Source organism: Drosophila serrata, unplaced genomic scaffold (genome assembly GCF_035046125.1).
Source record: "Drosophila serrata isolate PLE 108 unplaced genomic scaffold, ASM3504612v1 contig_310, whole genome shotgun sequence".
NCBI classification, from domain to species: domain Eukaryota; kingdom Metazoa; phylum Arthropoda; class Insecta; order Diptera; family Drosophilidae; genus Drosophila; species Drosophila serrata.
The window spans coordinates 270,418-287,700 of record NW_028257208.1 but is presented as its reverse complement, the minus strand read 5'-3'; the positions used below and the strand labels follow the sequence as shown (position 1 = coordinate 287,700).

Genomic DNA, 17,283 nt, shown 5'->3' with positions numbered 1-17,283 from the left:
CGCAACGTTGTGTTTGAGTTAAAACTAGATTTATTTAGGTCAAAAAAATAGAGGGGATCGGTTCAGACCACCTTCACCTGACTGATGTCGCGCTTTTCAATCATGCGCATCTGTTTCTTCTTCATGCGCTTGAGCTTAGCGGGATTCTTGATTACCTGGACAACCTCCGAACGTCGCTCGTTCGCCAGACGGCGTTCGGCATTTTCAACGCGACGCTGGTGCTTCTGCACGGCCGCCTCCTTGCGCTGCACCTTGATCTCCTTCGACTTCTCCTTGATGTAGCGCAACTCATCGCGCAAAGCGGTCTTTTTCTCGAACGACAGCCGGTTGACCGTTTTCTTTATCTTGCTAAACCTGACAGGACATAAGGCGGATGAGCTGGCTTTCGGAGGCGGAATCGTAAAGTTAGTACTCACTTCTGTTTTGGCGTCTTCCAGGGCCGGTTGGACTTGGGTTGGCCACGTGGAATAGCTGCCTCGGGCTTCGCCGGCTTCTTGTCCTTTTTCGTCATCTTTGGGGGCTGTGTCTCGACGACGGCTTCACTCATTTTATGGGAAAAAGGTCGGGTCAAAATGCAAAACAATTCAAAACGACAACAAATGCACGTGCTGGCTGGCCGCCTATCGATAACACGAAACATATGTTGCGCAGGGCTGCATTTAATCACAATCCTATAGGTCAGAGTGGCCAGGCCAGTAGAATTCAAACGCCATTTGGTATTTTAGATTTATAAAAATACGTTTGTTAGAAGCTTTATCTAATAATTGTTTTTATACCCTTGCAGGGTTTTATAATTTCAGTCAGAAGCTTGAAACACAGTGAAGAAATCATTTCCGTTTGGGTTACATCGTTAAAATTGTCAAATTTTGACAAAAAATTGAATTTTTAAAATTTGAAAAGTCAGTGCAGATAAGCAGAACCTTAAAAACTAGCACAGAATTGCTTTCCGATTTAAAATTAATGCATTTTTGGCTAAGTTATTATTAATTGCACATTTTGGCATCCCGAAGTTAGCTTCGTACCTTCCTGCCGGTCTGGTCTAATTGTTCATTATTGTCTCTAATTATTGCTTTAATTGGGGATCTTCTGAAGTTCTGAAAAATATTCCATATTCATGGCCATAAAAAGAGTGCCTTATTTTAATAATTTCTCTAGTTTTAATTTGAATGATTTAGCTTTAACAAAATAAATACTTGCATTTCGCAGGAGTTAGAATCGATTAAACTTTTGCCGGAGAGGAAACAATTTAGTCCAAGAGGATGTAAAAGGCCATCACGATGCAGCTGGCAGACACTAATGGTGATAAGCGCTCACCAATCCTGGCCATTTTCCAAAATAAGCCCATCCACCTGCGGATTAGAAAAGTAATTGGCCCTAAAGAAAGATGTGGAGGGATGATTATCACCTACCCGATCTTGTGGCGAGCCATAATGTTGGGAAAAATGGAACGGATGTAAGTGCACGTACAGATCATCAGCAGGATGACCACCAGCAGGCTCTGGAAGTGGAAAAGGGCACTCTGAGGAGAAAAAAGAGATCTGTAAGGTTTCTACTACACTCCCAGCACTTAGACGTATTTATACCATCACTACTTGCTGAAGCAAACAACATTCGAAGTGTGATTTTGGACGCCAGTTTGGCAAGCTTTGAAATAACTACTAGGGTTGACTATGTCTAAGCCTGTGAAATGGTTTCAAAATCGGAACGGAGCCAGCGAATGAATGATTCGCTTTTGTAACGAGGAATTAAATTCCAGGACTTCATCAAGGACATGCTACCGATTTGTATTGCCTAAAATTCTTTTTTTGCATTATGTTATCTAGTATTTCATTGAATACAAACCCCTTTGTTGCTTAACAAGATGAATAAAAATATAGATAAAGAAGAATTTTTCAATTTTTTGCGGGCTTTTTGAAATCATTTTAGTATTCTTTAGTATCATTTTTATTAACTTTTGCTGGCCACACTAGAGCGGAGCGCCGCCAATGCATTTCAACATTCAGCGAAATTAAACTTTAATTTATATGTTATATTCATTCGGCAAGGCTGCTCGCCGGACGCATGTGGTAAACCATAATGGGAAGGCGCACCACCTTGGAAGAGCGCGAGTTCGTGATTTCCCTGCACAGAGCTGGCTACAAGGACCGGCTTATCACCGAGGAAACCTCCATTCACAGATCCACAGTTCGCAAAATCATTAAACGCTTCATCGTGGAGAATCGATTGGTGGACAAGAAGGGCAAGCAGGCACCAAACAAGATCTTCACTGCGCAGGAGGAGCTGCAGATCATCAACATGTTCTATGCGCAGCCCACTCTGTCCGCACCAAAGCTCGCCGAGGCAGTGGCCAAGGAGTTTGGAAAGCCGTGCTGTCCGGAGGTGCTGCGCCGTCTACTCCGCGCCAATAACATAAGCGGCCGCATGGCCTGGTGCCGACGAACCTTGGGCCAGGGAAACATACAGAGTCGCCTTCAGTTCGCAACAGAATTTCAGGACCAAGATACGGCCTTCTGGGAAAGCGTCATGTTCGTTGGCACGGCCAAGTTTCATCTAATAGCCTCGGAGAAAACGTCATATGTGCAGAGCAAGTGGAACAATGAGAGGCAACCGTGTGGCGGAGGCGGGATCTTCGTCTGGGCTTGCTTCTCGTCGGCCGGAGTGGGAAAAATTGTCTTCAAGGAAACAAAGATAAGCAGCGCTGTATTATTCTCTATCCTAACGGAAAACTTACTCCAGAGTGCCGAAGATCTTGAAATGGGTAAACGGTTCCATTACTATAGCGAGAACGACGCGGCCCACAAGTCACCCCTCGTCCATTGTTGGGTGGCCGAGAACTGTCCGGGGCAATTCGTGGCACAACCGGCCCAGAGTCCGGATCTGAATGGTATCGAGAACCTTTGGCCCATGCTGGACCAGGGCATTCGCGAGCGCGGGTATAAGATAGACAATTTAATGGATTTGAAGAATGCCATCACTTACGAGTGGCACCAAATAACGCCGGACATAACCCGGACCCTCGTCCATTCCATGCCTCACCGACTGCAAGAAATCGTGGCTAACCAAGGAGGTCATACCAGGTATTAGCTTACTTACACTGACCAGTATAGACACCTGGCTCGAGATATAAGTTTTAAGCAAACTTACGACTGTTGTAATGAAGATACTGATACTGAAAATGAAGTGATACGTTTTGCACAGAATTATGCAAATATGCCAATATAAAATATTTTTTATTAAAGTTGTTGTACTGAAGTTGATGTTATGCAGGGAGTCAATGCAAACATTGTTATACCAAGGCTGTTCTACAAAGGGTTATCTTTATAAAGATACGATTAAGATTAAGAAATTGAAATATTAATAAAAGTAATACACTTTTATCCATTTTTTTTCTTCTCGTCCGTTCTGCTGCATGACTGATCGGTAATCCTTGAGTTTAAAAGTTCCCACGCCTTTAGCTTTCATCCCTAAGTTTTCCCCTGGCTCAAGGAAATACTTAAATAACCGGTTTTAAGGGCTATGAAAGCTACCTTTGTCAGACGGACAGGAAATACGAGGAAGTATTCCCCCTGCGAAGTGTTTTTTTTTTTTTTTTAAATTTGTAAAAATACATACACAGTATAATATATAACATGAATAACGCACAAAATTTATCCTTTAAAGAACTATGTATTTCGTTTTTAACATGATGAACAACAAAGAAGCCCATTTGTGTAACCAATAAAGTTGGTTAATGTGCGCAATTGCGATTGCCTCCTAAGACTACGGGAGCCAACAAATTTATAAATTAAAAAAAATATCGTGGTAAATTTAGCCAACAAGAGATAATGATGAAGTCAGTTGTCTCTTGGTGCCGCGGCACTTTGGTTAATAAATCTAGACCTGCCAGTATCGCTAGGGAATCGGAATCTTTGGTTTGGGCATGGAAATGGGCTTGGCCGTGGCCAGCTTGTCGGTTGAAAAACAAAAATTTTATTTCACTTAACAATTTACCAATTGCGAGTACGACGACCCACCAACTGAGCGGACTGGACCCGCTAGCAGACAACGCCGATTTCCAGGCGACTCAGCCCTTTAATTTACATATTTACATTGATTAACGAAGGGGGAACCCTTGGGTTAGGTGGCCTCTAGTCGAATTTATAGCGACTCACTGACGATCCGGAGGCTCCACCAGACCCTGCCGCTTGTGCAGATCAATGTTGTAATGGTAGAAGAAGGACTTGCCATACTCGAAGGACGAAATCATGATAGCACACGCGGGCGCTACCTTGAAGAGACGCGGTCCAAGTCCAGAGAAAATAGCGGGAACTCCGCCCAGACGGTAAATGCTGGCCAGGCGCGCTGCCACCGACTTAGTGGCCACCTGCTTAGGTGGATTATCTGCCGTAATGCAAACCGAACCATTGTCAATGTTTGTGTGGGAACTCGCGGCAACGATCTGGGGCCTACCTGAGAATATGAACTTCTCGCCGAACTCGATCTGCTCGTGCGTTTTCACCACATCAAACGGCGTGGTTATAGTGGCGGCCACCTAGAGCATACGCTTTAGTTGGTATATATTGCGCATATCTAGCTCAAGGGATGAACTTACCGATCCCGATATGGCTCCAGCCGCAAAGCTGAAACCAAACGTAGGCTCCACCACATTAAAGGTGCTCTTGAGGTACTCGTAGCAGGTCCAGTATATGCCCGAAAAGGGCACGTCGCGTAGTATCGTCGGCGGCAGGCCGCGCCACAGGCCCAGCACACCCTGCGACTGCACCACCTGGCGTATGGTGCCGAACATCTCGGCGTGGGTCATCCGCTGCGACTGCATCTTGGTGCGAATGAGTTCGACGGGACTGACACAGGTGACTGCCAGAATGCGGGCCGTTACACCTGCCAGCAGGGGCACCAGCATTGGTATCGGTAGTGGAATGTCACGGCCATGGTCCGTTATTGTTGGTCTTACGTTCCAGCGATCCAGGTACTTGTAGTGGATGTCTGTGAAGCGGGCCTTAAACTGCTCGTAGGCAACGAAGTATATGATCGTCGAGGGTAGGGCCGAGATGAGCGTGGGGCTAAGGCCCGACCACAACGAGCCGATGCCCTCGCTGCGGCTAATCTTGATGAATGCATCCTGCATATAGCGATGGTGGACGATACTAGGCATTAGGATTACTCTTGATTAGACAACTATCTGATACTCACAATGGTGCCAGAAAAGCGGGGAGGCGGCTTAGAGGCTGGGGGACTGGGCGTGTCCGGGCCGCAGGGGCAAATATGGTCCATGAGGCCGTTGCAGTAGAGGAAACACTTCTTTGAAAGCACAGCCTGTTGCTGGGCCTGCAGACGGGTCTTGATAACATCCAAGGGGGTCACTGCAACCAGAAAGCAGCACTTGAGTAAAACAGAAAGATAAAGATCTGGGAGCCACAGGTCAACTCACTGAAGCAGGCGGTCACCATGGCGCCGCTGCAAGCGGACGCCACTTGCTGCAAGGGCCTGATCCGGAACCGGGGGTCCGTCATCGTGGCCTTCGATTGGCTCTGGCTTGGGGTCGCTGCCGCTGCCGCCGCCACAGCAGCAAGATGCGTACAGGGTCCCCGTGTGGCCATATCTCCCGCTGCTGCCCTTGCTGCTGTTGTTGTTGTTGTTGTAGAAGCACAAGTTTCTTCGCTAGGTGTTTCGTCGGTAGGCTGGCGGTGATTGGATGGATGAGTGAGAGATGAGTGGGCGTGATATGACAGTAGTTAGAGGCACACAACACAATCTTCAGTTAGGCAAGCCACTTGGTCATTGTGAAATAGTTTTCCAGGTCCAAAATAAAACACCTTGTCCGTCCCCTATGTCCCATTTCCACTATGTTCCCCGAAATATCTACGGAATGCGGCCTATGACCAGCCGATCAGCTGTTGCCATGTGACGGGCCTCTAGTCATGACACAAACCTCGATAGGCTGTATCGATATTTTCAAGTGTATCGAAATGTAATCACGGATTTGGCAAGAAGCAGACAAAAATAAACATTCGAATCTTGATCAGATAAAACCGTAAGGGATATATGTATCAGTGTTGCCAGGTTAGCTTATTATAAGCTAGTTCTAGCATATTTGAAACTAGAAAAGCTTGAAAAATTTCCATCTAGCTTATAGCTTGAAATATAGCTTATTTTAAAATTCATCTAGCATATTTTAGCTTTTTATGTATTTTTGACATCCACGGAATGTTTTTTACGAAAAATATGCTTTATAGCATGAAAATATTGGAGTTTGTTCTTTTTTTCCGATGGTTATGTGCATTTTATGTGATCGTGAACTTATTTCTAATCGAAAGTGTCATCGGAGATCGATTTGTTGGCTGAAGTGTTACCACCAATAATTTTGTTGTGTTGTGAAAATAGGTAAAGCGTGTCCTCAAAATGCCGAAAGTTATATATAAACAGATTTTTCGGGATGCTTGGCTCCAAAACAACGAATTTAAGTGCCAGGAGAAGGAACCAAAGCATATTGTTGCTACTGTAAGTCGACAATATCAGCCAAAATTTTTTAAATCAGGCAGCATGCGGCATCGAAAAAGCACATTTTATCAATGAGATCAGTTGCTGAATCGCAAAAAATAAATTTTCCGGCTAAGTGTTGCAAGACTCAGGATCAGGAAGCAGCGCTTTGTTTGTTCATTGCGAACACTCGGCGACGAACAACATGAAGGAATTGATGAAATATTAACTAATTTGTTTTAAGTGCTTACTTTAAGAACATATTTTTAAGACTTTCTTTAATAATAACATATTCATATAATATAATAATATATATTATATGTTTCGTGTTTTCTCATATTTGGGTGTAGCTTGTTTTTTCGCATTTTTTAAAAATTGTTTAGCTTATTCTAGCTTATTTTTTTTTTAAATCTAGCTTATATGGGCGCTCATCACCTGGCAACACTGATATGTATGTGCATTTCGATGGAATTAAGATTAAAACTATTCATGCACACACATTGATCAAATATCTTACATTATACAGAACTGGATCCCGCTCAATTTACCTGTTTCCTGGAGATCCATGTTATAGTGAAAGAAGAACGACTTGCTATACTCGAAGGTTGAGATCATTATGGCACAGGCGGGGACCACGCGGAGCATACGCGGCATGACCCCAACATAGAGTCCTCGGACGCCCTGCTGCCGGTAGATTTGTCCCAGGCGGGAGAACACCGAAGATTTGCCTAGAGTATTGGGACTATGTCGTGGCCTGTCCTTGAGCGCAGAGCCAGTGCCAATACCACCAGTGCTCTTGGTGCCCATCTTCTCGCAGAGCACGCTCTGGCCCAGCTCGATCTGGGTGTGGGTAGTGACCAGATCAAAGGGCATGGTCACTAAAGTGGCCACCTGAATGAGAAAAATAATTAGTTGATTTCTGATTTCCATGTGCTTAGGTCTCTGTGCAGCGGAATTGCGCACCGCTCACCACCCACCGCTCCGGAAACGGCGCCCGCAAGGAAGCTGAAGAGGAATGAGGGCTCCCTTTCGGAGAAGGCACGCTTCATCGCCTCATAGGCTGCCCAGTAAGTGCCGGAGAAGGGAGCGTCCCGCATCACAGTGGGCGGCCAACCACGCCAGAGCCCCATCACGCCGTGCTGCCGAATGAGCGTGCGCAGCACCTGCCACAGCTCCGAGTAGGTCATGTATTCCGACTGCATCTTGATGCGCACCATCTCAATGGGCGTGATGGCAGTGACTACCAGGGTTCGCGAACAGATGCCCGAGGCCATCGGTACGTAGTAGGGGACGACTGAAGATACGGATGTCGGAGCGTTTACATTTCTTGGGCGCTTCGGGGCGTCCAAGGGATCCCCGCCGAAAGCTCCAGGCTCTGATTCCCTGTACGGAGCGTCGTCTATATTCAAGTTGCTGGCGCTCATGCGCGTTAACAGGTATAAATGGGACAGAGAGTTCATGAGATACTCGTACGTCAGAAAGTAGATGATCGTGGAGGGCAGTGCCGAGACGAGAGTGGGACTGAGGCCGGCCCATAGACCACCCAGGCCACTACTGCAAAGGATCTTGACAAAAGCGTCCTGCGCCGGAAGGAAAGTGAGCCCATGAACCCACAGAGAGATCTAGTCATACCCGAAACGAGCACTTACCATGGAGCCGCGTGGCGGACGCAAATTGTGGGGAATTCGACCCGACTTCGGATAACACAGGTCACTAGAACGGCACACATGCGTCATCAGGCCGTTGTGGAAGACGTAGCAGAGTTTAGAGACCGTAGGTCTCTGGCGGATAGCATGCTGCGTCTGCACCCGCGTCTTCACCACCTCAAGCGGGGTCACTGAGGGAATAGAATGTGGTGTGGTATGAGGTGCTGGGAGGGATTAACGTTCAGCTCTCCCAAAGTACTCACCAACAAAGGTGGTAAGGAGGCCACCGAGGAGCGCAGACACGACCTGCTGTATCGGTTTAATGCGGTATCGGGGATCTGCTTTCAGGATCATAATGGCCAGCTCCACGGGGTCGTCCCCATCAGTGGGGGCTCCATCTCCGTGCTTCGGTGGCATTTTCCTATTCACTGTCGGCAGTTGATTTGCAGATAGACGGCGGCACCTGCTGTCCTCAAAGAAGACATCCCTGGACACGCAGCTTAATTTGGTAAGTATACAATATATATATGTATATCTCTGAGCCAAAGTACAAGTTTAGAGACATCTAGCTTTCTAAACGATTTTGACTGAAGCGTCAAAAGCACAATTGTCGTTCCCACAAAAATCGAAATATATTTTAAGGCACATGAACATCATTTTATTGAGTACATCCAAGGTATTTGCGATTATTCGCTTTGTTTTGGCAACCAAGCGGGCTTTAGGTTCATTCAAATTTATCCAAAATAGGTCTTATCTCGTTATTTAAGCGCAGAACAATGGGAATAAACTCTTCTTTTGGGGAGGTTGAGCCCAAATTAGTGATTAAAATCCATTCCATGGGATAAGTCGCGATTTATTTGTTGATGGGAGGAAAGGAAAACCAATGCGGGGACAACTACGACAAGATTGATTACGTTTAATGCGAAAATTATAAATATGAATTAAATTAATCGAATTTAATAATAATTTGAATTACATTTAAGTTAATTATGAGTAGTAAGTCAGTAACATAGTTTAGCTTTACGTCGGAACCAAAAAAAAAATTAGATAGGATAGTCCAATGTCCGATTCCGGTAGCCTCCTCCTCCTGGGCGGGATGATGGTGGTGACGTCTCTCACTTGTGCGCAATGGGAATCAGCGTTTCGCCAGCGGTCAGCGCTGGCAGTGGTGCATCCACGGTAAGGACACCATCCTTGCTGAGGGACGAGCGGATGGACTCGGGATTGACGCCCTTTGGCAGCAGGAACTCCCGGTTGTACTCCCTGTACACGCTCTTTGTGTCCGACTTCTCCTCGTGCTTGGCATGCACCTAAATCAGAAGCGAAAGATTTTGTTATTGGAACTTTTAGCTGCGATATTAGGTCGGGGTCTCTCTTACCAATAGCTTCTGGTCAACGGTCTTCACCACAATCTCCTCGGGGGCATACTGGCTAACGTCGAAGCGCAGCTTCAGCACTTTATTGTCGCCCTCATCCTGCAATTAGAGAAGGTTAGAAGGTTTTTGTTTTAGGGTTCTTACTGGGCTACAAACCTGTATCAAGGGAGAGCTGATGTCGGAGACGTAGTTCTGTTGCTTGGGGATTCGGGATGGCAGGGCCGAGTTTGTCGTTGAGCTGAAAAAGAGGTCAAGCAAAAGATTAGAGCCTGGTATATCCAAACGGAAGTATCAAAAACAGATAGAAGTGTTGATATATTAAAATCAAAAGTGTTTGGAGCAACCAGAACCTATTTGAGGAGTTTGTGGTGGTAGTGGTGGTGGTGCTACTAGTCGTAGTTCTTGTGGTGCGAAAGGTTTTGTGCAGTGTGCGTGTAAAGGCCTCCATTCTGCTGCTTCTCTAGGATATGACTGATCTCGCCCCGTCGAGCCCAACTCAATGGAAGCCCAGTCCCGGTCTGGGATTGTGTCTATAAATAAATCCGACTTCCGCTTCTAACTCGAAGCAATGTTTACGGCTCTCTGAAGGTATCAGGGAGCAGCTGCCACCCCAACATCTGTACCATCACGTGTCGTGTGTTTAGTGTATGTATATTTTCCATTAGGGAAACAATGTTGTCCGACAGCCCCGGCAAATGGGAATGAGCGCAACCACTTGAGACTTTGGCAGCAAACGAATTCTTCCTCATTCGCTCTGAAAAGGTGGCTATATGGTTACAGCAACTGGATTCGTATTGGAATGTATGTATGTATTTTCTAATTTAATATAACTGCCTGGAAGAAATTAAAGGTGGCTACCCTTAGTAGCTACACGATTCACATATGTGTTGTACATTTTTGTACAGGGGAACCGATCTGGTCCCGACACTAAATATATAAATAAACCCAAACGTTTGTGTGCGTCTGGTCGGTTTTAAAAATGGATTTGCGTTCCTTGAAGTGGCACCCTCTACGTGACTGCTCAGCCATCCATCCATCCGATCATCTCTTATTCCTACAGCTGTCATTTGGCTATGGAAAGTGGATGGACAAATCGGAGGAACTTTAGAAATAATGCCGTCGAATCAATCAGCATTGTGTTACTTTAAATTCATAATTTCATGTCTACTTATATTATAGGGTATTATAATTTAAGTCAGCAACTCGTAACGCTGTAAATCATATTTATTCTTGATCAACATCAACAGGCAAATCTTTCTAGCTATCTCCGGCATAAAAAAAAAATTTTTAGAAATTTTCGATTTTTTTCAAAAAAAGGAAAGGGGTTACATCGTTTAAAATTGTCATAAATTTCAATTTTTGTTAATTTTAAATTAAGTATGCAGATTTATTAAGCTAATAAAAAATAACATAGGAGCGCTTTCCGATTTAATATTAATTCATTTTTGTCATAGTTATGAGATTTTTAAACTTTGATTTGTCGAAAATATTGTCATATACAAATCTTGTTAAAAGTTGATTTCAATTCCATTCTATAATTAATTTGCAAACTGCAATACATGAACTTGGGGGTCCCGAAATTAGCCTTTATTTTTGTTTTTAAGTTCAATGTGATTAAGTTTTAGTAAATTTATTTGTAATAAAGCAAATATAAATATTTGAATTATGTAAGTGTGTATTGTTTTTTGTGGTTGTGGTTGGTTCTATGCTCTTTTTTGTTTCAAGTGGGGTAATTATGTGCTGGGATTGCAATTAAAAGAATATTAAATGATTAACTACAATAATAAAACAACTCGAATTAGATACAAGAACCGAAAATGAGGGCAAAAGTAAGGTGGAATAGTTTGGTGGAAAAGGGGGTGCAGGGGATACGAACAGAAACTCAAATTTTTAGTTGTTATACTTTCTACGTTTTGGTACCTGGTCGTTGTTGTTGTTTTTTTAGTAGAGCTTTGTTTTTTTTAGATAGGAGAAAGGAGATTATTAAAATATTGTAATAATTGCGGTGGTTTAAAGTATTCCAAGCAGCAGGAAAAGAGAATAGAGAAAAATAGAGGAGAAAGAGAGAAAGAGTATTAAGTTAGGTAAAAAGTACATTCAAATACAAAGGCTTATATATATACATATACATATACATATATACAGGAGGTTACATAAATGGGGCAGAAATGCAGCGGCTTCGCCATGACGTTCTTTCCAGCACTTCCACGCTCCACGCACACCAGCGGAGTCCGGAAAGCGATAAATTTGATTGACCATTAAACTGCGCACCTGTGTGTGTGTCCACGGCGCCAATATATGTACATATGTATTAAGATGTAGGTGCATGTGTATACGTGCGTGCGACGAGAGTCTTCAAAGATAACAGGGGGCGCTTCTTATCAATCGAAACGTGAACGTGCAATGGGCCTTTGTGGGCGACCTTGCTGCCGCCCAGTCGCGAGCTGGCAGAGGCACACGCTATTGACTAATACCAATCACCGTTAGTCCGGCAAAAGTGTTTAGGCGAAAGAGTGGGAGAGAAAGCACCTGCTCTCTCTCCGCCTCCCCGTGTGTTGGGGCTGGCAAACACACAAAAACACACACACATGCACACATGTCTGACTCTATCTCTCTGGCATCTGATGACGATGATGTCATGTATATTTTTTCGTTATTGAAAAGCAGAACGCAGGGAAACTGAAGAAGAAACGAAAATAAACACACACACACACACACACACTCAGGCACACGAAAAAGTTAAAAACAACAACAGCGAGGCGCAAACAAAATTGTGCTCTTTTGTTGTTAATTTTTGTGTTTGCCAAACTGGCGAATTGAATTATCGATTACCACCAGCGATTACTACGATCGCCGCTTTGTTTGTCATAGAAATTTTGGGAGGAGAATAGCAATGGCTAAAAACTGGCATGATATCATCTTTATTTGTTCGCTGGAATAATCAGCATCCAGCCACGAATAATGGCAACTAAATTGCGAAAGCTTTTTCGCACTAACACACACGTACACACACACAAGTGCCTAGTGCTATTTGCATGATAAATAGATATTTGCTTAGCGTACTTATTTGTTTAAACAATGCGCACACAGAGCCACCCACGCGCAAGGCCGATCAATGGGGCTATAAATCCGGCAGATCGATTAAATTGCCAGTATTTAATACACACCGAGTCAAAATTCAAAGGAAATAGAAACAAATTTGAAATGGGAAGAAAATGTCAGTAGGTGCGTGAGTTCAAAGTTTGAAAACTATTCATTTTATTCGAAATATATTGGAATCTATTGAATTTATCTACGAAGCTTTAATTCCTTTCTATTGCTATATAGAAAACGAAATCCATGTTAATTTATATTCCGTCAGAAAGCGAAAATTCTAGTAGTAGTAGTTCCAAAATTAAAAATGTTTCTTTTTTCTAAGATACTTTCGAGGAAGAATACCAAAGTAAATTACATTTTTTTATTTGTTTCATTTATATGAAAGTAAAGACCCGAATATAGTTTAATTTTCTACAAAATCTGCATAATAATTAAATTGCCTTTTTATGCCGTTTGATCTTAATAATGGGCCAAGCCTATCAACAGACACGAAATAATAACCATTAAATCAATGTTGCACTAATTTTTTTTTGTCTGTGAAGCTAATTCTCTGTTCTGTCATTAAATCTGGCCAATATATTTATGTATGTATAAACATATACAATGTATGGTAAATACAATGTCTAAATACATACTTATATATACATATATATATATATATCTGACGAACGTCGAGTTAATCGTATCATTTGTTTTTTCAATTGCAACCGAATCGCCAACAATGTCTGCGGAAATTCAATGAGGAGGCGCCACCACTGAATTGCGGTTTATGGCCCGCGGCAACAGCGCAATTGGCCAGGTCTCAATGAAAGCTCGCCGCTGCTACCTCAGATTCTCCTTCTGTCCGCAACCTTTCAGACAGTGGCATTTGTATGCCAATTTAATTACACATCAACAAATAGTGCCATGAGCTTAGTAGTATCTAGATATTTCCAAATCTATTTTCTTGTTTTCCCTCCCTCTAGGGGAAACTCTACACTCATTATATTTTTTGATTTGTTATCCTCTCCACGTGACAATCTTAGCCTGAGCTTTGTCATTAATAATTATCTCAAGGTGGTTTAGTTTTATATCCTAAAGCTAATTTCTAGAAGACTCTTTCCTGAAATATTATTTATCTGAGCTCATCGCATGATAACCCGCATAAACCCTTAAAAGAACATCCTTGATTCTTCAGCACAAAAGCTATATTCTATATGCTGTGAAAGTCATTTTGATGTGGACTTATGACCATTTGCATGAGTGACTCGTATGTTGGCCGAATAGCTTTATCCGCTGAGTCACTCGGTTAGCCTGCGGCGCATTAATCGGCGACACGCTATAGCCCCAGATGTCAAAGGTCGCGGCGTTGGGTGGCGATTGGGGTGGAGGAGTGGGTGCTGGGTGAATAAGCGTCGTCGCCACGCATCAATAATTTGTTTGGATAGCCAAGCAGTTGGCAAAGCACCTGCAGTAGTACAGGTGTGCCTGCCTGCCTGCCTGCCTTTCTGCCTGGGGGGATACACCAATTTGGGTTAATTTCCTTCATTGCCAACTTTCAGTTCGAATGGCCAAAGTTGGCAAGTGGAGCTAAAGTTGAAGTTGGACCATCCCAAGCAAGGGATTGGCCACCGTTCCTCTCCGTTGTGGTTGGTTGTGGCCATGCAAATGCAGCGGCGACCATGGCGAAGGCAACGACAACAAATGCGAGGTGGACTGGAAATCGCTTCGATTATGTCATAGGCCGAGGTCGTCCCGAAGTGGAGCTCACTCACGGTTTTTACGGAACGGATTTGTTTTTTTTTTTTTTTGTATTTTTGTTTTTTTTTCTCCCCACCACACAACGGGCGCCCACGCAACGTAGCCGCTTTTTTGATTGAGAGGCCAACGAGGCGCGCAACCGCGAACGCGACGTCGACAGCTACGTTAAGTCGCGTCTCTGTTTATTGGGTAAATATTTGGGCCATAAAGCAAACCTACACAGAAAACGGCAAAGAATCAAGAGAGACATAATAAAAATAAATTGCTGCAGCCAGATACGCAGTACGTATCCCAAAAATACTATACTACACAGGACAAAAAAAATGCAAATTTCATATCCACAGAGATGGAAACAAGAATTTGCAGTTTTGGGATTGCATGACGCAGAGTCAATAATCGAAATAATGATCGATTTTGGTATTCTATTTCAGCATATTTATAATTTTTCTGAATTCACAAAGGGCAAGACTTTGATTTGCACATACATTTTTATCTAAAAACTAGGTTTTTTTGATGAATTAATGGTTTTATAGTCAAACATCAATTTTGAAAGAGTATTCATTCTTTGACAGTGGAAGTGCCTTGGCACTCACCTGTGCATGTGTGTGTGTTCTCAAGATCTAGTCTTGTCTAGAACAAATTCCGTTATGGCCCATATAACGGGGTTGCATAAACGGGAGAGGGCAGGAATAGCGACATTCAGATCGCCCGTAAGGGAGCAAGAAGTGCCGTGGTAGGCAGATGGGGGGGAATGAGGGGACCGCTGGTGAACAGCGAACGGACACACATGTGTTTTCTTGGCCGGAGACAGCGGCGGAGAATTTTGAACGCGTGACTCATCCTCCCCCCACAGAGCGAAGGCGGCAAAGAAATATATCTGGGGCGCAAATCGCCCCGCTGGCCTTAGCCCACTGGCGTCCATGTGTGTGTGCGTGTGTGCTCCAGACCAGCAGGCGATGTGGCAAGACTTGCGCCTATATTTAGAGCCAAGAACACAAACGCACCGCGAGATGAATCAACCGTAGCGGAGGGATACGGTAAATGTCCAACGGAACCGTGCTTCGGGTGCGGGGGGAGTGCGGAAAACGTTCCTAATCTCTGGCCAAACTGCCGAATCATCAGCATTTCGATAGGCTTTGTTGTCAACGCAAATCGGGGGCGAACAAAGTTCCCCGCCGAATTTTGGCACACAAATATCAATATCACATCGCACATCACATAATCCCAGCGAGAATGCGTACTCGCATGTATGTATGTAAGTATGTATGCTCACCTGGTGGACTCAAAGAAGTTGGCCTCGCGGTTCATCAGCTCGTGGCGGAACTTGGCCATCTCCTCCTCCATTTTGCGCATCTCGGAATCGAAGCGCTCGCGGATGTTGCTGAACTCTGTATCGATGACGCTGAAGTCCCCCAATTTGATGGGGATATTCCTCTTGTTAGCCTCGGCCATTTCTGTTGGATTTGTGGTTGTTGTTGGTGGTGTGTTTCTGTGTCGGGTTACACCGCGTTCTCGAGCTCTCGAGTTGGTTCACTTGCTAATCGACGGAGCAACCGAAAAAAAATGTGGGAACAATAGGCTTTCTATATGTATTTATGCCTAAAGACGGTCTGTCTGCCTGTGTCTGTGTGTGTGTGTATCTGTATCAGAATCTTTGGTAGCGCACTAAAGTTTTCCGCGTTTCAATTTTTATCGATTCTGGCTGTGTCGTTCCTTTATATAGTGCCGACCAGTGCTGTCAGTTTGTCTTGTTTTAGGCTAGATCTAGCTATTTGAAAAATAGATAAATTGCTTTATATTCTGCGCCTATGTGTGGTGGAATAACAACAATAAAAATGACAAAATAATGATAATTTTGAAATTAATCCTATATTTTTCATTAAATTCTTGTAAAAGTTAAGATAATTCTTCTCTCGAGAGCGAGTCACAATTAGTTGTTAATTAACTATTTTCCCACTAGATCTATCATTTGGTTTGGCCATTTTTTATTTTCAGATTATTTTGGCTAACAATCATAACCAAGCTGACGATGCCGGTGCAGTGGTGTCATTTCTGCTTTTTTCCCGTCTGATTTGGCCTTTTTTGGCGGTTAAAGCTGTCGCTTTAAAAAGAACCGGGAAAATAACGTATATTTGCGAAAATTTGAAATGATTTTTTAAGAGCCCCAAAGAAAGTAATTTTTAAGCAAAGATAAAACATTTTATATGGGTCTTATAGTAGCTGCAATTTAATTTTAAGATTATAATAATGTTATGTTATGCTTTGGATAACGGATGCTGGAGCTAGAAGTAGCAGCCCCAATTTATTTACATGCCGTTGCTTGTGTTGTGGGTAGTGGAAATGGTGGCTAAAAATGTAACCGGCCACGTTAAGCAGTTCGAGATCAACGCTTTCTACCGTTTTTGGGATCGAGATGATTTGTAACGTCAGCCGTGTCGATGGGACCACAAATTAGCCGGAGTGGGCGACGACGTTGGCGTCTCAGATACACACCGTCACAATCACAACCACATCCCCTTCCACATCTCTGCCCACTCCTCCATCGGTTTTGTTTGTAAACAAATCCAAAGCAAAATGACTCAGCCGTGTGACATTGGCGGACTGTCTCGGACTTGAAATGGGATTCAGGCTCGGGAGTCGACTCAAATCGAGCCGAGCGGGGAAGATGTCCTTTTACGGAGCGTCGACCACGGGAATGCATATGAAATGAGCCGGACCTGGCTGCATTGGATTGCTGTGGTAATTACCTGTGTATTTTATTGCAATTACAGTGACACCTCTCGGTTATAAGACTATCCATAATCATTCGTATTTAAATCTAAATAAATTCGTCTGCTCTTAAATTAATTTTCTTGAAGGGTTCTACAAAATAAAATAATGCAAAAATTTAAAAGATTTCTGGCATATTTTATGGGCTTTTCTAAATGAGCCTCGACTGTATTCAAATG

General features: G+C 43.6%; 5 protein-coding genes and 1 long non-coding RNA gene across 14 annotated transcripts; 1 reads left to right on the top strand and 5 right to left on the bottom strand.

Annotated features, from left to right (window-relative positions):
- Positions 1-12: 12 nt before the first annotated feature.
- Positions 13-760, bottom strand: LOC110180109 (coiled-coil domain-containing protein 86). Its single transcript, XM_020947743.2, has 2 exons — positions 417-760; positions 13-354 (listed from the first exon to the last, which is right to left on the bottom strand). Exons 1-2 carry the CDS (start codon positions 638-640, stop codon positions 63-65), a joined length of 516 nt encoding a protein of 171 aa, XP_020803402.2. The 5' UTR covers positions 641-760; the 3' UTR covers positions 13-62.
- A 273-nt stretch (positions 761-1,033) lies between these two features.
- LOC110180112 (protein kish-like) lies at positions 1,034-1,689 on the bottom strand. 2 transcript variants are annotated; one of them, XR_015272722.1, is made up of 4 exons: positions 1,584-1,689; positions 1,410-1,519; positions 1,194-1,349; positions 1,034-1,094 (listed from the first exon to the last, which is right to left on the bottom strand). XR_015272722.1 is itself a non-coding variant. In XM_020947747.2 (3 exons), exons 1-3 carry the CDS (start codon positions 1,584-1,586, stop codon positions 1,247-1,249), a joined length of 216 nt encoding a protein of 71 aa, XP_020803406.1. In that variant the 5' UTR covers positions 1,587-1,689; the 3' UTR covers positions 1,135-1,246. The 2 variants fall into 2 exon arrangements, 1 of the variants encoding a protein (XP_020803406.1); XM_020947747.2 differs by lacking the exon at positions 1,034-1,094 and having other exon boundaries at positions 1,135-1,349.
- Positions 1,690-3,646: 1,957 nt separating this feature from the next.
- Positions 3,647-5,906, bottom strand: Shawn (shawn). Of its 4 annotated transcripts, none has more exons than XM_020947738.2 (5): positions 5,429-5,906; positions 5,191-5,360; positions 4,592-5,119; positions 4,450-4,531; positions 3,647-4,380 (listed from the first exon to the last, which is right to left on the bottom strand). In XM_020947738.2, the coding sequence occupies exons 1-5, from the start codon at positions 5,595-5,597 to the stop codon at positions 4,148-4,150; spliced, it is 1,182 nt and encodes a 393-aa protein (XP_020803397.2). In that variant the 5' UTR covers positions 5,598-5,906; the 3' UTR covers positions 3,647-4,147. The 4 variants fall into 4 exon arrangements, with proteins under 4 accessions (XP_020803397.2, XP_086693604.1, XP_020803396.2 ...); XM_086837478.1 differs by having other exon boundaries at positions 5,191-5,379; positions 5,429-5,559; XM_020947737.2 differs by having other exon boundaries at positions 3,647-4,531; positions 5,429-5,597.
- On the bottom strand, positions 5,540-8,737 carry Tyler (tyler). Of its 3 annotated transcripts, XM_020947734.2 has the most exons (5): positions 8,387-8,737; positions 8,127-8,314; positions 7,455-8,057; positions 7,026-7,368; positions 5,540-5,678 (listed from the first exon to the last, which is right to left on the bottom strand). In XM_020947734.2, exons 1-5 carry the CDS (start codon positions 8,538-8,540, stop codon positions 5,659-5,661), a joined length of 1,308 nt encoding a protein of 435 aa, XP_020803393.2. In that variant the 5' UTR covers positions 8,541-8,737; the 3' UTR covers positions 5,540-5,658. The 3 variants fall into 3 exon arrangements, with proteins under 3 accessions (XP_020803393.2, XP_020803394.1, XP_020803395.1); XM_020947735.2 differs by lacking the exon at positions 5,540-5,678 and having other exon boundaries at positions 7,228-7,368; positions 7,448-8,057; positions 8,387-8,540; XM_020947736.2 differs by lacking the exon at positions 5,540-5,678 and having other exon boundaries at positions 7,229-7,368; positions 7,441-8,057; positions 8,387-8,540.
- LOC147642981 (uncharacterized) lies at positions 5,937-11,162 on the top strand. The gene is made up of 2 exons (XR_015272715.1): positions 5,937-6,044; positions 7,004-11,162. It is a non-coding gene; the product is annotated as an uncharacterized LOC147642981 (long non-coding RNA).
- On the bottom strand, positions 8,956-16,094 carry LOC110180107 (heat shock protein beta-1). 3 transcript variants are annotated; one of them, XM_020947740.2, is made up of 5 exons: positions 15,609-16,075; positions 11,420-11,449; positions 9,656-9,737; positions 9,503-9,598; positions 8,956-9,433 (listed from the first exon to the last, which is right to left on the bottom strand). In XM_020947740.2, the coding sequence occupies exons 1-5, from the start codon at positions 15,785-15,787 to the stop codon at positions 9,239-9,241; spliced, it is 582 nt and encodes a 193-aa protein (XP_020803399.1). In that variant the 5' UTR covers positions 15,788-16,075; the 3' UTR covers positions 8,956-9,238. The 3 variants fall into 3 exon arrangements, with proteins under 3 accessions (XP_020803399.1, XP_020803400.1, XP_020803401.1); XM_020947741.2 differs by lacking the exon at positions 11,420-11,449 and having other exon boundaries at positions 15,609-16,094; XM_020947742.2 differs by lacking the exons at positions 11,420-11,449; positions 15,609-16,075 and adding an exon at positions 9,850-9,947.
- Positions 16,095-17,283: the final 1,189 nt, after the last annotated feature.